Genomic DNA, 21787 nt, shown 5'->3' on the forward strand with positions numbered 1-21787 from the left:
CAACCACAAGAAGTGCTCGCTCTGTCATGACTCCCAGTAACACTGGCATCTCATTTAAAAGGCAGCAGCAGCCTGGATTAGTTGCAGCAGAGGGAGGGAAGAGGAGAAGCTGCAAAGGGAGGGAAAATTATGGCTATTTAAGGGTTGGAGCTTAAGCAATAGGGGTCTGACCTAAACTACTCCTCACACTTTAAAAGAAATTTACTCTCTCACTCTCCCTCTTTCCTTGGATTTTGACTCTCTCACTCTCTCTCTCTCTGTCAGTAAAAAGGCTGAACTCCAGTCTGAGCTGTGGAGGGAAGATAAGGAAGCTGGCTGAGGGAGGACTGACTGACAGAGCTGCCACCTTGCTGGAGCAAAGCATCACTTTTTGGGGGGGCTTTCAATGAATGTGTGAAGACTCGGAGGAGTCTGCAAGTGCTCGTGACAGGTAGGAATATGTATTTATGTGTATATGTATAGAAATTGCCCTGGATTTCATGTGACAAAAAAAATCTATTTTCATGACTTTTCCTGTGCATTTTTCTTGAATTATTACTTTTTTAATAGAGGTGTATACAATAGTATTTCTCTAGCAGTCTAGTGCAGGTTACTACTACCATTACTACACCAGAAAGCATCGATTATAGTTTATTGGAAGTACATTCTTGGTGTATACTGCAACTTCTTCCTCAGTCAGACTCCCACACAGGCAGCCAATGCAGGATCAGAGACGATGACCGACTGCTGAGGGAGTAGAACATGTGGAAGCTTTGATCAGCGGCCAGGACTGCTTCGTGCCAAAAGAATCTCTCAAATTCTTGTCGGGTTATAGATCAATACTCTAAAAATAAGAAATAAAACCGTCCATCCGTGTATGGAGGCAAATATTGTGTGCAAGTATCTGCTGTCTCTGGATAAGTTTTGCAGCCTGATGATTCATCACCTTACCTTCTGCAATGCATTTCGGTTTTCATTGTGTCATTTTTCCATCATGGTGATTAAATTAAAGGGAAAAGTGCATGGCAGCGTCTGCCAGTGTGGGCAAGGAGAAGAAAAAAAAAAATACTTCATCCATTCAGTCCATTAGCTCTGCTTAATTGACTGGCTCACGGTGGTTTTAGCGTCTGAATGTTACAGCTGAGGAGGATTATAATCATTTAGTTCCTTGTTTGTTTTATCCCACAACTTGTATTTATGTGCGCATCATCTCCCGTCTGCAGCTTTACAGTAGGGGGTTGTTTTATAGCCTCTTTCTGCTATGTTCTGGGCGTCCTGGGATGTGTGTGCAGCAGAGCGAGAAAGGTGTCTCCGTGAAACAAACCTCTGCTGGAGGGACAGCTGGTTTAATAGCTAGATCCCCCCAGGGCTCATCCCCTCTGCGTGACCTCTGTTCACTCAAAGAGCCAGGGGGTTGGTCATAACTCAGCATCACTCGTAGGAAAATGTGTTGGAATTCAGGGTCAGTTGAGCGACCGAGGTGCAGCTTTTGTGGCCAGAGGGAGAGTTAATGAACGTGTTGTGATGGGTTTATAGGTCGAATAATCCATCTCGCTCTTTGTCTTCATTCAGACAATCTGAATTTAGATTAGATATAATTTTTACAGTGCAGAATACTTGAATAAGTATATTTGAGGATGAGGCAACTGTGCAGGTCCTGTGTCAGTGTCAGACCATATTGTCTTGAATCAAGTGTGTTGATTACGAGGTCGACTGTGCACAGAAGGCTGTTTTGTAAGTAGTTCAATTTCTGGCTAATTTAAATCTGCTTTTATTTTCTTGGTTGTTAACCAGTGCAGGAGTATTTTCTGGGGGAATGTTTTGGAAAGAAATGTCAGATTGGGATTATTTTGACTGCATATTGCAATTGCAATGTATATAATATTAAAGGGAATGTTCATTTAATATTGTTTTTCTCATTTTATACATGAAGATATTCTATATTTTATTGTCAACATAGGAATATTTGTGATTTGGACTCAAATGCTGAACAAGTTATATGGCATACGGTCGTCTTTTCGTTGTTCATTTTTGCGTGAATCTGTACAAGATGTTTTCTCAAGTGTGTAGAATATGATGTGTAGGCCATTACATCTCTGCAGCATGACTGCCAACAGAGGCAGGGACAAAGAAGACTGCACGCTAATAAACATGGATGTAAACAGAATCAAAAGTACTTTAGAAATATGTGATGAGGAAGAAAATTTAAAAACTCTACAGGGCACCTTAAATCGATCGGTTTGTCAATAAAATGTGAGAAAACTGTAAAATGCGCACCATAATTTCCCAGGGGCTAAGGTGACATATTAAAATAGTTTGATTTGTCCAACCCACTTTCCAAAATCCAAAGATATTCTGTTGACTAACATGTATGCCCAAGAAAAGAAGCAAATCATCCCATTTGTGAAGCTGAAACCAGCAGATGTTTGGGATTTTTTTGCTTGAAAAATGACTGCAACAAATAGCCCACTTTCAAAATAGTAAAATTTTCCATTTACCCATAATCATTTCTGATCCCAAAGAAAGACAAACAAGTCTCCTTTTACAAATCTTTAAGCCTTTTCTCCTTGATTGAGTAGAGACCCCATGATTGCAGATTGAAAGTGAAGTCTGCATCCTGTTAAGGCTCACATGGAAACACATAAAGCTCAGGTTTATTATTCTTTAAGGAACACTTCAGTTCAGCAGTGGGGGGAAATGTGCAATCTGCTAATGCATCTGCTAGTAACTAGTCAAATTAACTTTTTTAATTAGAAGATTTCCAGCTGTTCCAGATGCAATGAGAATCAGACAAATAAGAAACAAATGCTAAATATATAACGGATGAAAAAGCAAGCAGATGCCCAGGATTAATGTTCACTGTGCTGACCAGAGTCCTGACACGCCGCCGTCAGACACAAATGTTTTCCATTAGCGTGTCCAGACTCCAGACGTGCTGCACTTGTGTTGCTCTCCTGGATGTGAAAACGAAGATGTGGTCTTCTGTGTCTCGTCACCAGAAGCTGCTCCTCAGCTGGCTGATTGCACAGAGATGATCGGAGACAATGCATGAAGTCACACTTTCAGTTTTTTGTCTGCACTCTGAACAAAAACCTCAGTGCCTTTTTTGTTTTTTTGTTTCTTTGACTAAGCAAAACAGATGTCCTCATTCCAGGGCCAACATTCCCAGTTTTTCCTCTTTTCCACGCGGGAAAGTTCCCTTCTCGCTGCCAGCATGAGGGAAGAGCACTAAAGCTACAGCAATTCTGGATTATAGCTTAGTGAACAGGGTTTTTATTTATTTCAATTTTTCTCCCAAAACTGTCTTCCCATGTCCCGTAGTCGCATGAGATGTCCTCGCTCAACCCTTAGTCCACTTTAAAAGATGTTAACTTGGCTTTTTTTTTTTACTGTAAGCATGATGGCTACAGTATGACATTGTGTATAAAAATCCTATTTGAGGTGTTTTAAAAATATAGAATTGCTAAGTCGAGACACTTTTGTAGCTCTTAAGAGGATCTTCAGTTTAAACATGTGTTGAGGACTTTTTATAGGATTTATTTTTTTACCTCGAAAAGACTTGCAAATGATTGAGTCTCTGTGTCTTGTAAAGTGCTCCAGAGGGAGTTGAGAAACATATTGACAACTTTTCTGATTTACAACACAACCTACCTTTCATCCCACCTACCGCCAGATGTGCGCGGCCTTGTGAAGCTCAGGTTAACATCTGGTGTCTTAGGTGAAGTGTGAAAATACTGGTGAGCAGAGAGAAAGGTCAGGCAGAGAAAAGGAGAGGGAGGAGGCAAGGTAATGGAAAGTATTTGTCAATTGATTTAAGGAATTAATCATGTAGCCTGTCATCCAAATATGACCAAATTAAAAAAAACTCAGAAAAAGGAAGAAGGAATAGAAAGTCAAGGTCATCGGTGAACTCCCCTTTTCTGCCTAAAACCACAAAATGACCCGTCAGCTTGTCGACTGTTGGCCAACATCCTGCAACTTGTCACATTGAGGTCCTTTGATTCCTGCTTCTTAATCTGTTTTAGTGCTTTTCCCCAAATATAAATCTTTAGCAGGAAAAATTCATCACAGCCTTTGACGAGCTCCTTCATATTTTGGAACAAAAAATGAATACACACAGGAGCAATCCGCCTATAACCTTTCTGTCAATAAACTTCAAACAAGTGGCTGTAGTTTGTTTCTTTAAAAGTCTATATAGGTTCTGATATTCAAGAAGATATTCAGAGTTCTGGTTATAGTTTTGCTACGTTCAGCTGAAATGCATTAGAGATTCCTAGGGTTGTCTGTTTCAGCTTTAAGTCAGATTTAAGTGGACGTTATAACAAGCTCAGAAACCTGTTATTCAGATAACTCTATGTCATGAACGCAGCATTGACTCTGTGGTTTGGGGGTCAAAGGTAGACGAGCGATGGGTTTAGTATTGGAGAATGTTGTGGGAGGCAAAGCTGTGTTTATATTTTGAGGATTTTGGGCCTGTTTTCAATCATTTTTGCAAGATTTTCAGATGAAAAGATTTGTCTAAATGATGGATGATGGTTGGCTGAATGAGATTTTGTTCCAGGATAAAGAATTGTTTTCCCTACATGAGCAACTTAATGTATTTTTTTCCTCCCATGTTTCTAGTTTCTTGTCCTGCTCGGGAACTCATATTTTTAAGCTTCTTTGTGTGTCAAACTTTTGCTGCATTGTGCATTTTTGATAGGTGCGAATCGGTTTGGAGGTTTTGATTCATTTGCAGGTTGGCATGATCTGTTTTGATTTATTGAGATGCAAACAGAGATAAAAACTCATTGTTGAATTTCTACTTTTACGTCACCTGATAGCAGAGTATCAGCATTGTCTCGACAAATAGTTTCCAGAAGTCTTCATGAGAACCTAAATCCAAGGTTACCACATGTCTTTTCATAGCTATCACCTCATGAACAATTCCCTTCTGGAAGTCATTTGTCTGCATGTGTGAGCTCCTGTCAGATACCAGATGCTACCAAAATCATGCATCGCTGACAGAGATGCAACCTTTTTTATAGACGTAGAGTTTGCTGCCTCCCAGACATGCATGAGAACCTGAGGTTACACATCCTGCAGTGCACAGACATACAGTATGTCAGTTCGTCTGTGCGATCACTGTGGGCCTATTCTATCGATTTTCAGCATGCTTACTCAGATTCTTTGGAAACTCAACACAGAGTAATCCAGGGAGGCTTTCCCACGCTGAGAAAGAAGCTTGTCATTAGTTCTCCTTCGGCTCCCACAAATTATAGAGCTCTTGGTGTCCAGCTGATGAGGTCATCGTGGGCGACAAGGAGTCCTGTGTGTGGGATATACTCTGGTTTATGCGTACTATGAAGGATTTCATGCAAAACAGCTGAGACATTTCTTATATGTGTACTATGAAAGAGCTTTGACGTGCCAGCACAACTGTGGATTCCTTGGTTTTAATACATTTTTACATACATCTGCACCCACGGTGGCTTGTGGTATTCTGTTGTCAGTTAGAAATGTAGACCAAACTGTAAATAATAATCAGACTGACTCACAAAAGAAAAATACTTGGGAGGGCCACAGAAAAGCCTGGGGTTAGTTTGAATAGTGTGAAGGGCTCCTGGTACATCTGACTGACCTCTGCTGTTTGTTCCACTGAACACGTTTGAAAGCATTTGTTGCAGCAGTGCAGTGGGAATTGGGAAAAGGCAGTAAAAAAAACATTGCTCGTTGTTTAGCAACTGCAGGTAAATAATTCTCACATGTGGGTTTCTTCTCACACTAAAAGACTCAGTTTTAAACCCAATGGTTTGGTGGAGTGTGAATATCCCAAAATGGTATCAAATGATGACCATATTTACTTTAACTGTATATTGTAAAATAAAAATGTAATCTTCAGCTGAAGGTGAAACACTTTAGTTATCCGTAACAGTGTTTTTTGGCTTGTGACCCATAAAATCAAAGCAATATCTGTTCCAAACTATATAAAATGATTGCTTCCCCCAAAACCATGCAGGATGTAAACATCAGGTAGCAATTGACGTATTGTTCCTGTGTATAAAAATCCTCTGTATGTTTTCTGACGTTCCCTGTGTTATAATAGATATTTTAGTTTTGAACACGCTGGCATCAGTATTAGGAGGGAAAAAATGGTATTAGAATATTTCTGATTTCATCTTACACCTTTCTTCAAGGAGTTGGTTAGTTGTTGGATGTGACGATTGGTTTTGCCAATTATTTATTGAATAATTGACAAATCGTTGCAGCTTGTGTGATGAAATACTTTCTTTCTCTTTTTCCAGAACCCTCACCTTTTAAGGAGGATTGGCCTTCAGTGAAGGATATTTATTCCACTAAATCCACCTCCCACATCTACTATGGGTACACGAGGCGTTCTGAGCTGCCTCATCCTGACCGCTTTGCTCAGCTTATCAAACGCCGGGCTTGTGAAGAAAATCCTACGGCATCGACGACAGACTCTGGAACCCCCTAATGAACACAACATCACGCTGCCGAGCGCGGACCATCCCGTGGTGTTCAACCACGTCTACAACATCAATGTTCCCGCCAGTTCCCTGTGCTCGGTGGACCTGGACGCTCCAGGGAGCACGCAGATCCGTCCTGCAGACACAGCGGTCTCCTCGGGCGATCACATCGTCGAGCACACCGTCGATGGGGAGAACCAGATCGTCTTCACCCACCGCATCAACATCCCTCGACGGGCCTGCGGTTGCGACAAAGACCTACCTGGCCTGAAAGACCTCATGAGCCGACTGGAGATGCTTGAAGGAGAAGTTTCAGCACTGAGAGATCAGTGCAACGGTGACACGGCCTGCTGCAGCGCACAGGTCACAGGTAGGTGTCATGTGTCTGTCGGGCTTTGTCTGGTATGTAGCTTACAGAAAGAACGGTAAAATAATCCTTTGTTTCTCAAAGAGCGCTGTTGGAAAGTGCTAGGCTAAGAATACCACACAGCACATCTGTTCCATTCATCTGTTGAGGAGTTCAGGAATCCAGTGTGGGAGTTTTAATACTCTCAACAACTCTCTCTGTTTGAAAGGGGCTTTATTGGGCTCAAATGTCATGACCTACAGTTGCTGCATATCAATGAACGTTGCTAAATTGAGCTTTGGGCCGTTTATGAGTGATGCACTTGTTAGACATTAACATTTGGGAGATGAGATATTCACTTTCTTGCTGACAGTTAGAGAAGATTGATACAATAGATATATAAAGTTACAGCCAGCTGCTGATTAGATTAGCTTAGCTTAGCATAACACCTGGCAAAAAAACGACGAAGAAATAGTCCTGCAGGTAACCATTTACCATTACATTTTAATAAGGATGAAACAAACAAGAAATAACATGTTGATTACTAAGCTTTAGATTTGGACAAAGCCAGGACAGGCTAGCCGTTTCATTCTGTTTCTAGTCTTTATGCTACACTAAGTTAACCTAATCATTTGCTGGCTGTTGCTTTGTATAAAAAGAACAGTGTGAAGGATTGAGGTGAATTTTGTTGGCAAAAAATTTAATATGACGTCCATAAGTATGTTTTCTTAACTGTATAATAACCTGAAATTAAGAATTGTTGTGTTTTCATTACCTCAGAATGGGCCGTTTATATCACATATGGAGCAGGTCCACTTCACAGAGTCTGCAATTTTGCGCCGGCATGTGTTTAGCAAAACCCAGAACAGACAAACCAAACACTGGCTCTAGTGAGAGCATTTTACTATTTACGTTACTTGAATGCAAAGGTAGTTCTGCGAAACTCTTGAAAAGGAAAGAGTGAGCAGAAAGGGTTTTCAGTAGGATGCAATATCCATCCTTACCACTAGATGTCACTTCTTCCTTAACACTTGTCCTTTAAGCGTACAGACATAAGTGTGGTATTGATCTTATCTAACGCTCAAGAAAGCAAAAAAGCTATTGTTTCAATGCCAGAAACTCTCAAGCTGATTGCATTTGAAAAAACAAAAGACAGACATTGACAATTAATACAACAGAAGATATTGAAAAAAACTTTCTAATTGAATTGGTAAAAAAATGTCTTTACTTTCTTATCAAAGGTGAGGTGGGAACTAAACCTTACTGCCACGGTCATGGAAACTACAGCGCTGAAACCTGTGGCTGCATATGTGAGCCGGGCTGGACGGGACCCAACTGCACTAAACCCGAGTGTCCCGGTAACTGCCAGAACCAAGGCCGGTGTGTTGACGGAAAATGTGAGTGCTTCAAGGGCTTCAGCGGACCAGACTGCTCCTTTGAGGTCTGCCCTGCGGACTGTGGAGCAAACGGCCAGTGCGTTCGAGGTGTTTGCATCTGCTCGGATGGTTTCTTCGGCGAAGACTGCTCCTTCGAGGTCTGCCCTGTGGACTGTGGAGCAAACGGCCAGTGCGTTCGAGGTGTTTGCATCTGCTCGGATGGTTTCTTCGGCGAAGACTGCTCCTTCGAGGTCTGCCCTGTGGACTGTGGAGCAAACGGCCAGTGCGTTCGAGGTGTTTGCATCTGCTCGGATGGTTTCTTCGGCGAAGACTGCTCCTTCGAGGTCTGCCCTGTGGACTGTGGAGCAAACGGCCAGTGCGTTCGAGGTGTTTGCATCTGCTCGGATGGTTTCTTCGGCGAAGACTGCTCGCAAACCAAGTGCCTCAACAACTGCTTCGGTCGCGGCCACTGTGACGACGGATACTGCGTGTGTGCCGAACCCTGGACCGGCTCCGACTGCTCTGAACTCATCTGCCCCAAAGACTGCTACGACCGAGGACGCTGCAACAACGGCACCTGCTCCTGCGACGAGGGGTTCACCGGGGAGGACTGCGGAGAACGCACCTGCACCAACAACTGCCACGGCAACGGGTTCTGCGTGGACGGCCGCTGCGTCTGCGCCGCCGGCTTCAGCGGAGACGACTGCTCTCGGCTAACCTGCCTCAACGACTGTAACGACAGAGGCACGTGCTTCAACGGGATGTGTATCTGCGACATCGGCTATCAAGGCGCAGACTGCAGCCAGTTGGCGTGTCTGAACAACTGCAACAACAGAGGCCAGTGCATAAACGGACAGTGCGCCTGCGATGTCGGCTTCCAGGGAGACGATTGCGCCGAGCTTTCCTGCCCGAACGACTGCCGCCACAGGGGGCGCTGTGTCAACGGCCAGTGCGTGTGCGAGGAGGGCTTTGTCGGAGAGGACTGCAGCATCAAGACCTGCTATTCCAACTGCTACGGGCGTGGAGAGTGCATTGATGGACTTTGCGTGTGTCATGTAGGCTTCACCGGCGAGGGCTGCGGCGAGCTGAGCTGCCCAAACAACTGCAGAAACCGTGGCCGATGCGTCGACGGGCAGTGTGTCTGCGACGAGGGCTTCTCCGGAGAGGACTGTGGTCAGAAGGCGTGCCCCAATGACTGCTTGGCCCGAGGACGCTGCGTCGACGGCAAATGCGTCTGTCGGGAAGGCTTCTCCGGAGACGACTGCTCGGTGCACGCCTGTCCGGGTAACTGCAACAACAGGGGGCGCTGCGTCGACGGGAAGTGTGAGTGTGAGGGTGGATACGGAGGGGAAAGCTGCGCTGAGCTGAGCTGCCTCAACGACTGCCAGGACAAAGGCCGCTGCGTCGACGGTCGGTGCGTCTGCGAGGAAGGATACATCGGAGACGACTGCTCAGAAGGTAAGAAGCTCCGTTCAGTTCTCTGCACAAACACAAACACTTGAAGAATCTTGCAGCTCACAAATTCAGAAACTTTCCATGTGTTAACTAGATGAACCGTAAAATCAAATCCAGGGTGATGTAATTTCCTCCAATTCTCAATATTCACTCATCTTGAGAGAAACTATTTCAGTGCATATAAAATAGTTTTTTTGGGTTTGTTTATTGCTGTTTTCGCAATTCATTTTGGCAGTTCTTCACACCACATCTGGCTCTGGAGTTCGCATTAGCATCTGTGTGGTGATTGAGGGCACGAGGAACCGTTCCAGAAAAACACCCAATTGCTTATTTATTTATTTTTTCCAAAGTGTCTCCTCCAAAGGACCTGACTGTTGGCGACGTCACCTCTGACACGGTGGACCTGTCCTGGAACAACGAGATGCTGGTGACGGAGTACTTCGTGACGTACGTGCCCACCAGTCCTGGAGGACTTCAAATGGAGTTCACCGTGACTGGAGACAAGACGGCGGCTACCGTCAAAGAGCTCGAACCCGGCCTCGAGTACCTCATCAGTGTATACGCTGTTCTGAGCAACAAGAAGAGCGTCCCCATCAGCGCCAGGGTGGCCACGGGTACGTCACAGTCGTCCTCGTGCTAGTTTAATGTAAATAACTATAGAACAATAAGTACTGATTGTGATTATTTTTGTTTCCGACCCTCCAGAGTTTCCAAAGCCAGAGGGTTTAATATTCAAAGCAGTGAGAGAGACCTCGGTGGAGGTGATGTGGGACCAGCTGGACATCTCCTTTGATGGCTGGGAGATCTATTTCCGCAACATGGTCAGTCTGCCAGTCTCTCCCTTTTGAAGTCTCGCCCAGGAATGTTTTATTAAGCGACAGGGGAAAAAGGGAGAGGTGATAAAGCCATGCCAGCTTATTGGAAGTCTCGGCGTAACATGGTTTTATTTCAGTGCAAACCATTTAAAATTGCTTTGACATGTGGAAATAAAAACCTCAGTGAGGGCGAGGGTCTGGATGTCACCGCGGGTAAATCCGAAGCAGTAAGGCTTTGAAAATAAATTACTGTGCCGGCTGATAAGTCAGAGGTCTTTTTTTTAATTTATTTATTATGCTGCAGAGTTTTCATCCATTTTTTAAATATGCATGTCCTTTTCTTGACCTTTTGTGTTAACTTTGATAACGGGCTGTTTGACGTGGTTTACTTCACAATAGTTCTAGATTTGTCATCTCCCACATTTCTTGTGAACTGACAGCTGCTGCGTCATGCAGAAACAAATGTGTCATCGCATGCGGTGTTGCTCCATTTTCGGTAGTCTGAGTTATGAAGTTTCATGGAAATCTGAAACACTTTTAGATCTGAAACACATCAGCATCAAAAACTGGTTGCCGGCAGTTTAAGACAATAAAGGTAGATGTCTGCTGGAGAAACCTGGTTGTTTATACATTTCCTTGAAAAAGTACGCAATAATAATTATGATTTAATCCAAACTGCAATTTAACAAAAACTTTAATTTATCTGCGTGTTTGTAGCTGAAATGTTCAAAAACAAAAAGAAATAAATTTCACAGGTGAAGAGTGAAAAATGTAAATACATGTATATGCCTGTGGACAGCTAGCCTGGCTCTGTCTTAAGGAAGCCATAACCATAAGACAAGTTTTTGTGCGGATTGAACAAACTAGACAAGGAGAATTTTGGACAGAACTAGGCTAGCTGGTTCCACTTGTTTCCAGTCTTTATGCTAAGCTAAGCTAACAGTCTCGTTGCTCTAGCTTCGAATTTACGGATGGAGTGCTTTTGATCCTTTTACTAACTCTTGACAAGAAAAAAAGTAACCCTCTGTTTTCAATCAAACAATGCCAGAAATCTAGATTATTTAAGGCTGCCGGTGTCAATGTGTGTTGGCTTGATGTCTCTTGTGTGCACGTCCTCAGCAGGATATTTTAAATTATTTTATGTCTCCTTGCAGAAAGAAGAAAATGGAAAAGTCGTCAGCAGCCTTCCACCTTCTCAAAACCATTTTGTCCAGTCCGGCCTCGGACCTGGTCAGGAGTACGAAGTCTCCATTAACATCATCAAGAACAACACCAGAGGACCCCAAACATCCCAAAAAGTCACCACCAGTGAGTCTCACAGCTGTAAACTAACCTTTTATCAGCACTTCAGATTATTTAGACTGAACCGGTGAGATAATAGAATAAAATGATCCAGTTACTACCAAAAAAAAAAGCTCAGATGCTACGATTATGTCATTTTCCTTCTCTGTCTGGCAGCTATTAGCAGTTTGGGAGGATACACAAAAATCCTTTAGTTGAGCAGTAAGCAAAGAAATAATACATTAATGTCAAAGAGTGAAATTCCATAATGAAAAGAAGATTGATAACAGGAAATCCCAGCTGGCCCTCCATGGTTCCATCGAACAAATTTAAACTGAGGAGTAATAACTCAGACACACTGAATGTCACCCGAGCATGACCACATAATAGTTTTTTTTTCACTTTCACTAAATCTTGCTTTTAGCTCTTGTCCTCCGCTCGCTGAAGCTTTTATTGCAGCGCTACTCCATACGTTACGCTGTTGAAATGCCTCCAGTTGCTTATGCAATTGATATGGCAGGCCAGGCCAAACAAGTCTTTGGAAAAGACGTTAAGCCGTTTTCTTTTCTGATGTCATTTATGTGTAGGCTGAAAAACTAGACGTGGCTTCCAGAAATGAATGATAGAAGTAAAGTTAAAACTTTCGTACACTTTTCTTTATCCCCAGAGGTCTCTTTTAACACGGAGAAAAGATGTTCTCCTACACATGTAAACACAGGAGGTTTGTCAAGTAGTGACGTTGGAGTGAAAGGAAACCACAATATGTTTCATTATTGCCTTTTTCCCTTGTTGATCCAAGTTATTGCTTTGTGTTATGAGAAAGAAAAGTTGAGTCTTATGAGGGCTGTTATATGTATTAAGGGTCAAAAATAACATGGCAGGAGTGTTAATGTTTGGTCTCACACCAATGCAGACTCGCACGTTGTCTTGATTTGATTTGTGAACGTCACTTTTAGAAGTTAAATCATTCCTTCCCAGACAAACTATATATATATTTTTATAGTTAGGAAAAGCTTTTCAAACTTTTCTCTGCTGAAGAACCGTCAAGGAACAGTGCAACATTTTGGGAAATACATTTATTTGCTTTCTGAGAATTAGCACAATAGTACTCTTATGTCTGTTTGCTAAATATGAAGCTGGCAGCTGCTTAGCTTAGCTTAGCATTAAGACTGGAAGCAGGTGGAAACAGACAGCTTTTAAGTCCACTAGCACATCTAAAGCTTACAATCTAACATATTAAATGTCTTAATATCTTGTTTGTTTACTCCACACAAAAATTCAAATGTAAAAGCAGTATGCTGTGGCTTAATAGGAGGTTTTATGCCAGACTATTTCAGGAGCAGTAACTTTTTGCTAGCAGAGAAAGCGAATAAGGGTTTTTCCCAAAATGTCAAACTATTAATTTAATCATTAGTATACTTTTTAATTGTGGGCGCACTCAATGCAATTAACTGATTAACATTCAGTTTTTTTAATATATTGTTAATGTTGTTTATCACAGAACAAGACTGAAAGTCTGCAGTCATGCAAGCAACTCTGTGAGGCTGTACTTTAAAAAAAAAAAAGTGAAATGCTGACGTCAGCATGCGAATATGCTCACAATGATAATGCTAACATGACGATTTCTTACCTGGTATAATGCTTATCATGTGCAACATCTTGATTTAGCATGTTAGCATGCAGACTTTTGCTAAACATCAAAAAATAAAAAGCGACTGGGGCTGATGGGAAATGTCATTCATTTTGGAGGTATTTCAACTTAAACCAAAGTATTGGATGAAATAGAAACATTTTGACCTGAAGATGGCGTTATATAAATTGTCAGCAGATTTTCAGGGTTATCACATTCGTCCTCAGGGGCAATAAAGGTACCAAATCACATTGAAAATAGTAATTAGTTATGTCCCTAATGGCTCACATACTTTTATTTCTGTGGCAGTCAAACATATAAGAAACTCTAACCTTTTCTTCATCCACACATCATCACCTTCATGCTGGATATCATTTCCTCTGCACTTCAAAGATGGATGTTTAACATCTTGTAAAGTAAAGTCTCAGTGCTTACATCTCCATCTATTTGTAATATCTCATGCATCGTTTCTCTCCCAGAGATTGACGGCCCCCGGCAGGTGGAGGTGAAGGACATGACGGACTCCACCGCTCTGGTCGGCTGGTCTCAGCCGGTGGCTCCAACGGACAGACTCACCATGTTTTACTGGCCGAGCTCCGACCCCTCTGATGAAACCAGGGTGGAGATTTCCCCTCCGGACAAGCAGCACAACATCGACGGTCTGAGGCCGGACACCGAGTACACGGTGTCGCTCGTCTCCGTGCGTGGAGAGCTCGCCAGTGACCCGGCCACCACCACGTTCACTACAGGTAGGCTTCTGATGGCTTATTTATATTTTCATTTACTTTATAGCTGCAATTATATGGATGGTTTGCATGTCAATATGTTGTGGCAAATACTGAAGTTATGGTGATATTTTATGTTTTTCTCAATTTCAAAAAATAACAGAAAAAGACCAGAACTATATTTGTATACTATCAAGTATTTGTGTATCAAAGCCTGATATATCTTCTCCTTCATTAGCCCTGGACGCCCCCGTGGACCTGCTGGCCGTGTCCGCGACGGACGACAGCATCACTCTGGAGTGGACCAACGGTCAGGCTGATGTTGGTAGCTATCTGGTTAAATACACCCCCATCTCTGGAGCGACTCACGGAGAGGAGCTTATCCCACGAGGACCCGGAGACACCACAAAAACTACCATCACTGGTGAGCCTCAAATATATAATAAGTATGAGCACACATGACTTTTTATTAGTCATACCACAAGTTCATTTTCTTCTTTCCCTCTGTGTTGCAGGGCTAAACCCGGGGACAGAGTATGGGATCGGTGTGACTGCTGTGAAGAACGAGAGAGAGAGCATCCCTGCTACTACAAACGCTGCAACCGGTGAGAGACGATGACCGATCAGCTGTCCGTCACACCCATTTACAAACACACAGGCAGACATGTTTGTTGAGACAAATGGTGTAACAAAATGAAACAGAGGTGAGCCAATTTTACACTCTTAATCTTTTCCTTTTTTTTTTTTATCAGATATCGATCCTCCCAGAGATTTTAAAGAAACCGAGTCCACAGAGACTTCCCTCAGCTTGAGGTGGCAGAAACCTCGGGCCAAGGTCGGCGCCTACAGGCTGGTGTACGTCTCCAAGGACGGCCAGGCCGGGGAGGCGGAGATCCCGCCCGCTGCGACCAGCTACGTCTTGTCCAACCTGACTCCCGGAATGAGCTACAACATCACTTTGACTGCGGAGAGGGGCCTCAAGAGGAGCACACCTGTCATGTTATCTGCATCCACAGGTGGGCGGGGAGATATTTTACCACAATATGATCTAGGAAATAATAGCACATGCCTTCAAAAAGGAGGATGAATCATGCAAAAAATGCTGTTAGAATTTCTTCAAGGCATGAGACAGTTCCTTTTTCTGTTCAATTGTTTTGATTTTAGCGTTCAATAATTTATATTTTAAGTTCTGGATGAACACAAGATATTTGAAGACTTTGCTGCAAGAGAACGCCAAGAAAATGAGATGCACTTTCACCTAAATGATGCTTTCTTGATTTGTTCCTTTTGTTGTTTTTTCCTTGTAGCCTCTTTCACATTTTATTTAGCTGACTCAGACGACCGCGAGCTCACGACTCCCACGGGTTCGGAGGACAATGTCATTAGCTTTGCGTATTTAGACCCCTCCGAGTCCCAGTTCTCAGTCGGGACGGAGCCCGAGGACGAGCTCGGCGAGCTGACAGTCTCGGGCGTCGCGCCTGATGGATTTGACCTCACATGGAGACTAACGGCTCACAGCGTCTATGATAGTTTGACGGTAGAATATAAAGACGCTCAGCGATTATGGGATGTGAGAGAGGCCCAACTTCCCGGAAATGCCACTGGCTCTAGAATCCAGGGCCTGAACGCATCGACAGAATATCAAATAAAACTTTATGGAGTTACCAGTAGCCAGAGATCTGCGCTACTTGAAGCTGTTGCAGTCACAGGTATAAGCTTCTCTTTTAGTTTATTTAGGACACTTTGTCCTGTTTTTTTCTTACATAGAGGACAAATTGTTGTTTTTAGCGGTATGATTTGCATGCTGGTATTTTACTCATTGAGATCATACCGTTTGGCATGAACAGACAAACTCATTTGTCCTCATCCCACCTGTCATCGCTCGAGGCTTCAGTTCTGCAGCAGAATGTTGCTTCCAAAAATTCAAATACAAGAAGAAAATCTGGAGTGGGAATTCAGATACTGTCTGTCCTGATTTCTCCCTGCATTTGAGCTTTTGAATGCAAACATTTTTGCTCTCTGAAAGCCAAAGTCCATCTGCATCATTCATCTTCTCCATTTACACAATTAAATGATTCTCCAGCAGTCGGAGAGAATCACAACGTACGTCACTCGCATGACAAAAAAAAGTGACTCAACTTCTTTAGAACAGGAGCAACGGAAATGGCTGTGCATGGCTTCATTATATTTGAAGACGACTGTGTACTTCCACTCTGGTGGACTACTCAAAAGGCTTCAAAAAATTAATGGCGCTGCCTCAAGTGCCATTAATGCCCAAGCTGTTGCTTTATGATAATAGTCCGCGATTCTGGAAAAAAATGGGATAATAAGAGACGTGAAAATGAGGTTATCCTGACAGAATTATTTAAATATAACTGTACAATCTGTTGTTCTTATTTTAAACCAGTTTCTTCTTCACAGGTTTGTGTTTCAGTCATCAACAGATCTGGTGACAGTTTCATTCATTAACCTGCTTTTATCCACTGTAGCACCCACACCTACCTCTCCAGATGTTCTTATGCTGAGCATCAAAGATGCCCCGACAGCTGCTCTGGATATTGAAGCAGCTCAAAGCCCAGATCCTCTCCATCCTCTAAACATACCTGATACAGGTGTGACGGGTTCTGGTGCCGAGCCCGAAAGCTCGAGCCTGGATGTACTGGGGGACCTCATGGTCCACGTCACCTCCACCAGTGTACGCCTGGTTTGGTCAGCGCCTGATGAGGCGTTCGATAGCTTTTTGGTGGAGCTCAGTGCTCCGTCGTCAGGGGCGACACAAGCTCATGTGACCACAGTACCAGGAAGTGTGAGGTACAATGAAATAGAGGGTTTGACCCCCTCCACGCAATATGAAATCACGTTGCAAGGGCTGGTGGAAGGGAAGCGATCTTTACCTCTCAAAGTTTTTGCTACTACAGGTACATGGAGCAAATATTTTCTTTTTTTTTAGGCTTTCATCACAACCCATCATCATCACATCCATTTACTCTGTTTGGTCTAAATATTGCAGGATGGCTGTTAAGGTTTTATTGTAACAGACAATCCTCTTTCATCCCATTTCATCCTTTGCTTTACCTCTTATTAATGGCAGAGTATTGGGGCCAATAATTTTAGACAAAGTTGTAAAATTTGGAGATTAAAGTAATATTATTTTTTTTGTAACATTTCGTAATTTAAGTCATAATATTTTAGAAAAAATCTTATTTCTTCAAGATTAATGTCGTAGCATTTCAAGTCGGAATATTTCAAAATGAAAATGATAACCTTTTTAGAAAAACAAGTTGTCTTACTTCAAGTCATAATATTTCAAGATTAAAGTCATCATTTAAGAAAAAAACGTTTCACGATTTGAGTCATAATATTCAAAGAAAAAGAGTCCGAATATTTCAAGATTAATATTATTACATTTTGAGGAAAAAGTAGTATTACTTGAATATTAAGGTCTGAATATTTTAGGACTAAATAATATATTGAGAAAATATATAATTTAATGAATTTTATAAATTAAATTAAATCAGGATATTTTTATAAAAGCATTTAAAGTATTTTTTTCCCCTCAAAATATTATTACTTTTTCTCATATATTTCCAAATAAATTCTTGAAATATTACACCCTTTTTTCCTTCCATACTATGACAATTTTCTGCTACTTTTGTCAGAATAGTCATTTAGACTTGAATCCTGAATTTTTAGATTATTTTTCCTTCCTTCCTACCAACTTCTCAGTCATACTTATTGTGAGATAAACATATGGTGAAAAGTTATGTGAGGGTTATTTTTCAATCCATCCTACCATTGAGTTGACCCGCCCACTCTGATCTGTCTATTTAGCAGAGGAGCTGAAGCCCATGGTGGTGAACCTCACCACCTCTGACATTACATGGGACGGCTTCACTGCGTCCTGGAGCCCCATCGGTGGGGAGTTTGACAGCTTTGTCATTGAGGTAACAAACCTGGAGAATTTCGAGGAGAGCCAGAACCTCAGTCTGTCCGGAGACGCTCTCAGCCTGGGCCTCTCCGGGCTCAACCCCAACACCAGCTACATGGTTGGGCTGTTTGGGATGTATCAGGGCTCCTTCCTTGAACCCGTGTACATTGAAGCCACCACAGGTACCTGCAACTCACAGCGTTGCAGCGTTTTTTGTTTGGCCTCTTAACTCTTTAACTCTCTTTCCCTGTTTTGATTTTTAACTTTCCTTTTCAGTCGGTGTCTGTGCAGCACACACAGACACTAGAACCTCTGTTGTCCCACCCACTCACAGTGGAGCGTCCACACTTTGCTGCATGAAAGGAGAACGACATAATAACCCAATTTCTGTTTTTGTCATCACTGTCCAACTTAACCGACATGCCATGAACCATTCTCTTTACCCTCCAGCCACTGTTTCTGTCCAGCTGAGAGAGGGGCAGGGTGATGGGGACTCGTGCCGCATCACTGAACAAATCAAACGCCCCTCAAATGTTCATCCTCCCCCCCCCAGTTACCAAAGTGCATGAAGCCCCTCCCCCCTCCTCCTCCAATCCCCTGCATTGTGGTTGCGGTTTGACGCTGATGTGCTGCAATGATTGCAAAAGCAAAAACCAATAACTTTCACCCACTTTCACGCCCGTCACACCACGACGACAGCGTGACCATCTCATTTCATCCCATCAACACTCATTCAGTGAATAATTGATTAACCTTGAGGGATCATTTGCTCATGGATGTGCTCACACGTGTGAGTTTTGTGTGACATTTGAGCTCTGTTAGTTTGTGTTGGATCGGTTTGTGGATTCTGATTCAGAAAAAGTAAACATCCTCATTTCCTTTTGGACTACTAGGTGGCAAATGATTAAATCTTCTTGTCGTTATCAAGGTAAAAAAGCTAATAATATGATGTGAGGTTTAAAGTGACGCCATCTTGTTTTACATCTGAATGGTGACTAATTTATCTGCTGCATGTTTGCAAGCAACTGACTCTGTCATCGCATGGAGAAAATATGTTTTTATGAATAGCTGTCCTCTTCTGCTTTGAATCGCTCTGGTGCAACAGTTTGCAGAATTTATCTCAGATCAATTGCACGATCAGATTTCCCTCCAAATGCATGATTATATTTCCTTCTTTGCCACATTTTCACATTAAATTAAACACTTGCAGGCCAGTATTCTTCAGCTATTTTCACCTTTTGTTATCTTTATTTTTTAATAAAAGCAATAGGTATTATTTGTTTAAAAGTCAAGCTGCCAAGTTAAACTTTATGCCACAACATTTGCATGTATTTAATCTTTTAAGCTACTCAGACTATCAGGAATTCCAAGTGGGTGAGTGTACTGTAGCACATTTCAATGTGATCAATCAAACCAGTGAGCTACCAATAATTTATAACCTCTGTCAGTATATGTCCTGCAGATTGTTGTTTTTTTAATGAAAATCTAATAACGATTTCTCTCTTTAGTGAATCAACCAGTGATTGGCAATCTATATATCTCAAACTTAACGTCAGAGAGCTTTTCAATCTTCTGGAACGACACTCAAGGAGAATTTGATGGTTTTATCCTGGAGATAATTGATTCCGAATGGCTGATGGAGCCAAAGGAATATAACATATCCCACACTGTAAAGTCCCACGACGTAACAGGGCTCCGGCCCAGCACTGACTATGTAGCGTACGTCTATGGGACGTACAAGGGATCCAGAACAAGTGCTGTCAGTATTGTTGCATCAACAGGTATGATTGACAATAGGGTCATCTATTATTAGATTTATTATCCGTACTGTAGAGTTGGCTCCGGCCTGCACACATGGAGACAAATACATGCTTTCTATGCCAATAAATGAACATATCTTATATTTTTCTCTCCCCCTCCTTTTGTAGCCGAAGAGCCCGATTTGTCCGGGCTAGTTGTTTCAAACATTACCTCAGACCGATTCTCTCTGTCGTGGCGGACGGGCGAAGGCGTTTGATAACTTTATAGTAGAAGTCAGAGAGTCTGCTTTGCCCTCGCAGGCGATGGGCAGCGCTCTGCCGGGAGACGTGCGCTCCACGGTCATGGCCGGGCTCAAAGCGCGCACTAGCTACGACATAAAGCTGTACGCCAGCGCCGGCGGCCAGAACACGCAGCCCCTGTTTAAAGTAGCTATAACAGGTATCACATTACATGCATTTTGTTTCGTTTTTGCCCAATGCAACCATAATGTGCACGACATAACTGAAAAGCCGTGTTCTCTTTCCTGTTCAGAGGATGTCCCACTGTTGGGGCCCATATCTGCGTCATCTGTGAGCCCACATAACCTCAGCTTGTCCTGGAGCGCTCTGTCGGGCCACTTTGATGGCTTTGTTGTCCGGGTCAGTGACCCCGAGCAGCAGTTTGACACGCTGGAGTTCAGGCTTCCCGGTGAAGCCCGTAACTTAACCATCTCTAACCTGATGGATGCCACAGGCTATGATATTGAACTGTACGGTATCTCTCACGGGCGCCAAACTCCCTCTGTGTTAGCCCACGCCGTCACAGGTACTACGTATTTTATCTCTTGTAGCTGTCTCTAAAAAGGTTTTGCATCAAATTTTTTAATGAACTAAAGAAGCTTTTGGGGAAATCTCTTTGAACTGCAGAAAACAATATTCTTTAAGTTGCTATAAGAGCAAATTTGACATGCATCATGACCATATATTGTTTTAATCTGTAGCATTTGATATGTATATGATTTATAAACCCCGAAGAGGTCAGCCATGGATTTTTTTTTATAATTTTTTGTTCTGTTAGGGAGCAAGACATTTTTTGTTATAAGGTCTGACAGAAAATGTTAGTTTATGTACTGTAGATTCATTTTATTGCGTAAATATTTTAAAAAATGATATAGATGATAGTGGAAAAAGTACTAAAAGTAGCAATATAACGATCCTGAATACAAAAATGCACTAAAGTAATATGCTAATTTGTTAGCATTAAAATATACCAGTCATTTGGCAGTAATAATACAGTATATATTATTGCATTATGATTGTTGATTCATTTGCAGATAGTGAAGTAGGGGGTAAATATTAAGTACTTCATACACTGCCAGATGGCTTCATTTAAAATAAAATGATAATTTCTTTGCCTATATATTTTCTATTAATATTCTCAATCTGAAAAGTAAAATTTTTAATTTTTACAATTAAGATGCAGTTCCACTAATGGCCACTAGAGGACCGTGTTGACTTTAAAAGTGTCGTTTTCTATGTAGTTTTTGTAGAAGATGTTTCTGTCTTCTCATTTTGAGATGTACGTCTTCTTGTCTCTGGTAGTGTCTTTGCCTTTTTGTTAGAAATCCCAGTGGTGATAGTTTTGTCTGCATCCATTTACTACAGTCTTAAGTAACCAGAATGCTATGATGCATGCAAAATTTGCCCTTTATGCATTTTGGCCTTTAAATTTAAGGGGATATTCAGATCAGATGTTCTCATCTTAAACTTATATTTGCCTCCTGATGACCCTTAAACGAAGAACAGATTTTATGAAATGCTTTTGCAATCTTTGCACACATTATCCTCCTGACGGAGTCTTGTTCCCCCTCCCACACACATAAAAAAATCAACCCACTCCTCTCCAGCTCCTTTGCCTAAAGTGGAAAACTTGACCATTTCCAACATAACCCCCTATGGCTTCCGTGTGTCGTGGGAGGTGAAGCAGCAGCAGCAGCAGCAGCAGCAGCAGGAGGAGGAGGAATTAGCCCCCTCTAGTGGCGGCTT

The 21787-nt window shown here is 42.3% G+C and overlaps 1 protein-coding gene across 1 annotated transcript in view; it reads left to right on the forward strand.

The window, feature by feature from the left end:
- The first annotated feature begins 312 nt into the window (after nucleotides 1–312).
- LOC129102109 (tenascin-like) overlaps nucleotides 313–21787 on the forward strand; it is a 29520-nt gene continuing 8045 nt past the window's right edge. Inside the window, exons 1-11 of the mRNA XM_054612088.1 lie at nucleotides 313–430; nucleotides 6264–6816; nucleotides 8034–9626; nucleotides 9974–10237; nucleotides 10329–10444; nucleotides 11593–11746; nucleotides 13829–14098; nucleotides 14313–14498; nucleotides 14590–14679; nucleotides 14827–15090; nucleotides 17909–18184. Of these exons, the coding sequence (XP_054468063.1) occupies nucleotides 6339–6816; nucleotides 8034–9626; nucleotides 9974–10237; nucleotides 10329–10444; nucleotides 11593–11746; nucleotides 13829–14098; nucleotides 14313–14498; nucleotides 14590–14679; nucleotides 14827–15090; nucleotides 17909–18184 (3691 nt within the window). The 5' untranslated portion in view covers nucleotides 313–430; nucleotides 6264–6338. The remainder of the gene's footprint in view (nucleotides 431–6263; nucleotides 6817–8033; nucleotides 9627–9973; nucleotides 10238–10328; nucleotides 10445–11592; nucleotides 11747–13828; nucleotides 14099–14312; nucleotides 14499–14589; nucleotides 14680–14826; nucleotides 15091–17908; nucleotides 18185–21787) is intronic.

Source organism: Anoplopoma fimbria, chromosome 14 (assembly GCF_027596085.1).
Source record: "Anoplopoma fimbria isolate UVic2021 breed Golden Eagle Sablefish chromosome 14, Afim_UVic_2022, whole genome shotgun sequence".
In the NCBI taxonomy this organism is placed as follows: domain Eukaryota; kingdom Metazoa; phylum Chordata; class Actinopteri; order Perciformes; family Anoplopomatidae; genus Anoplopoma; species Anoplopoma fimbria.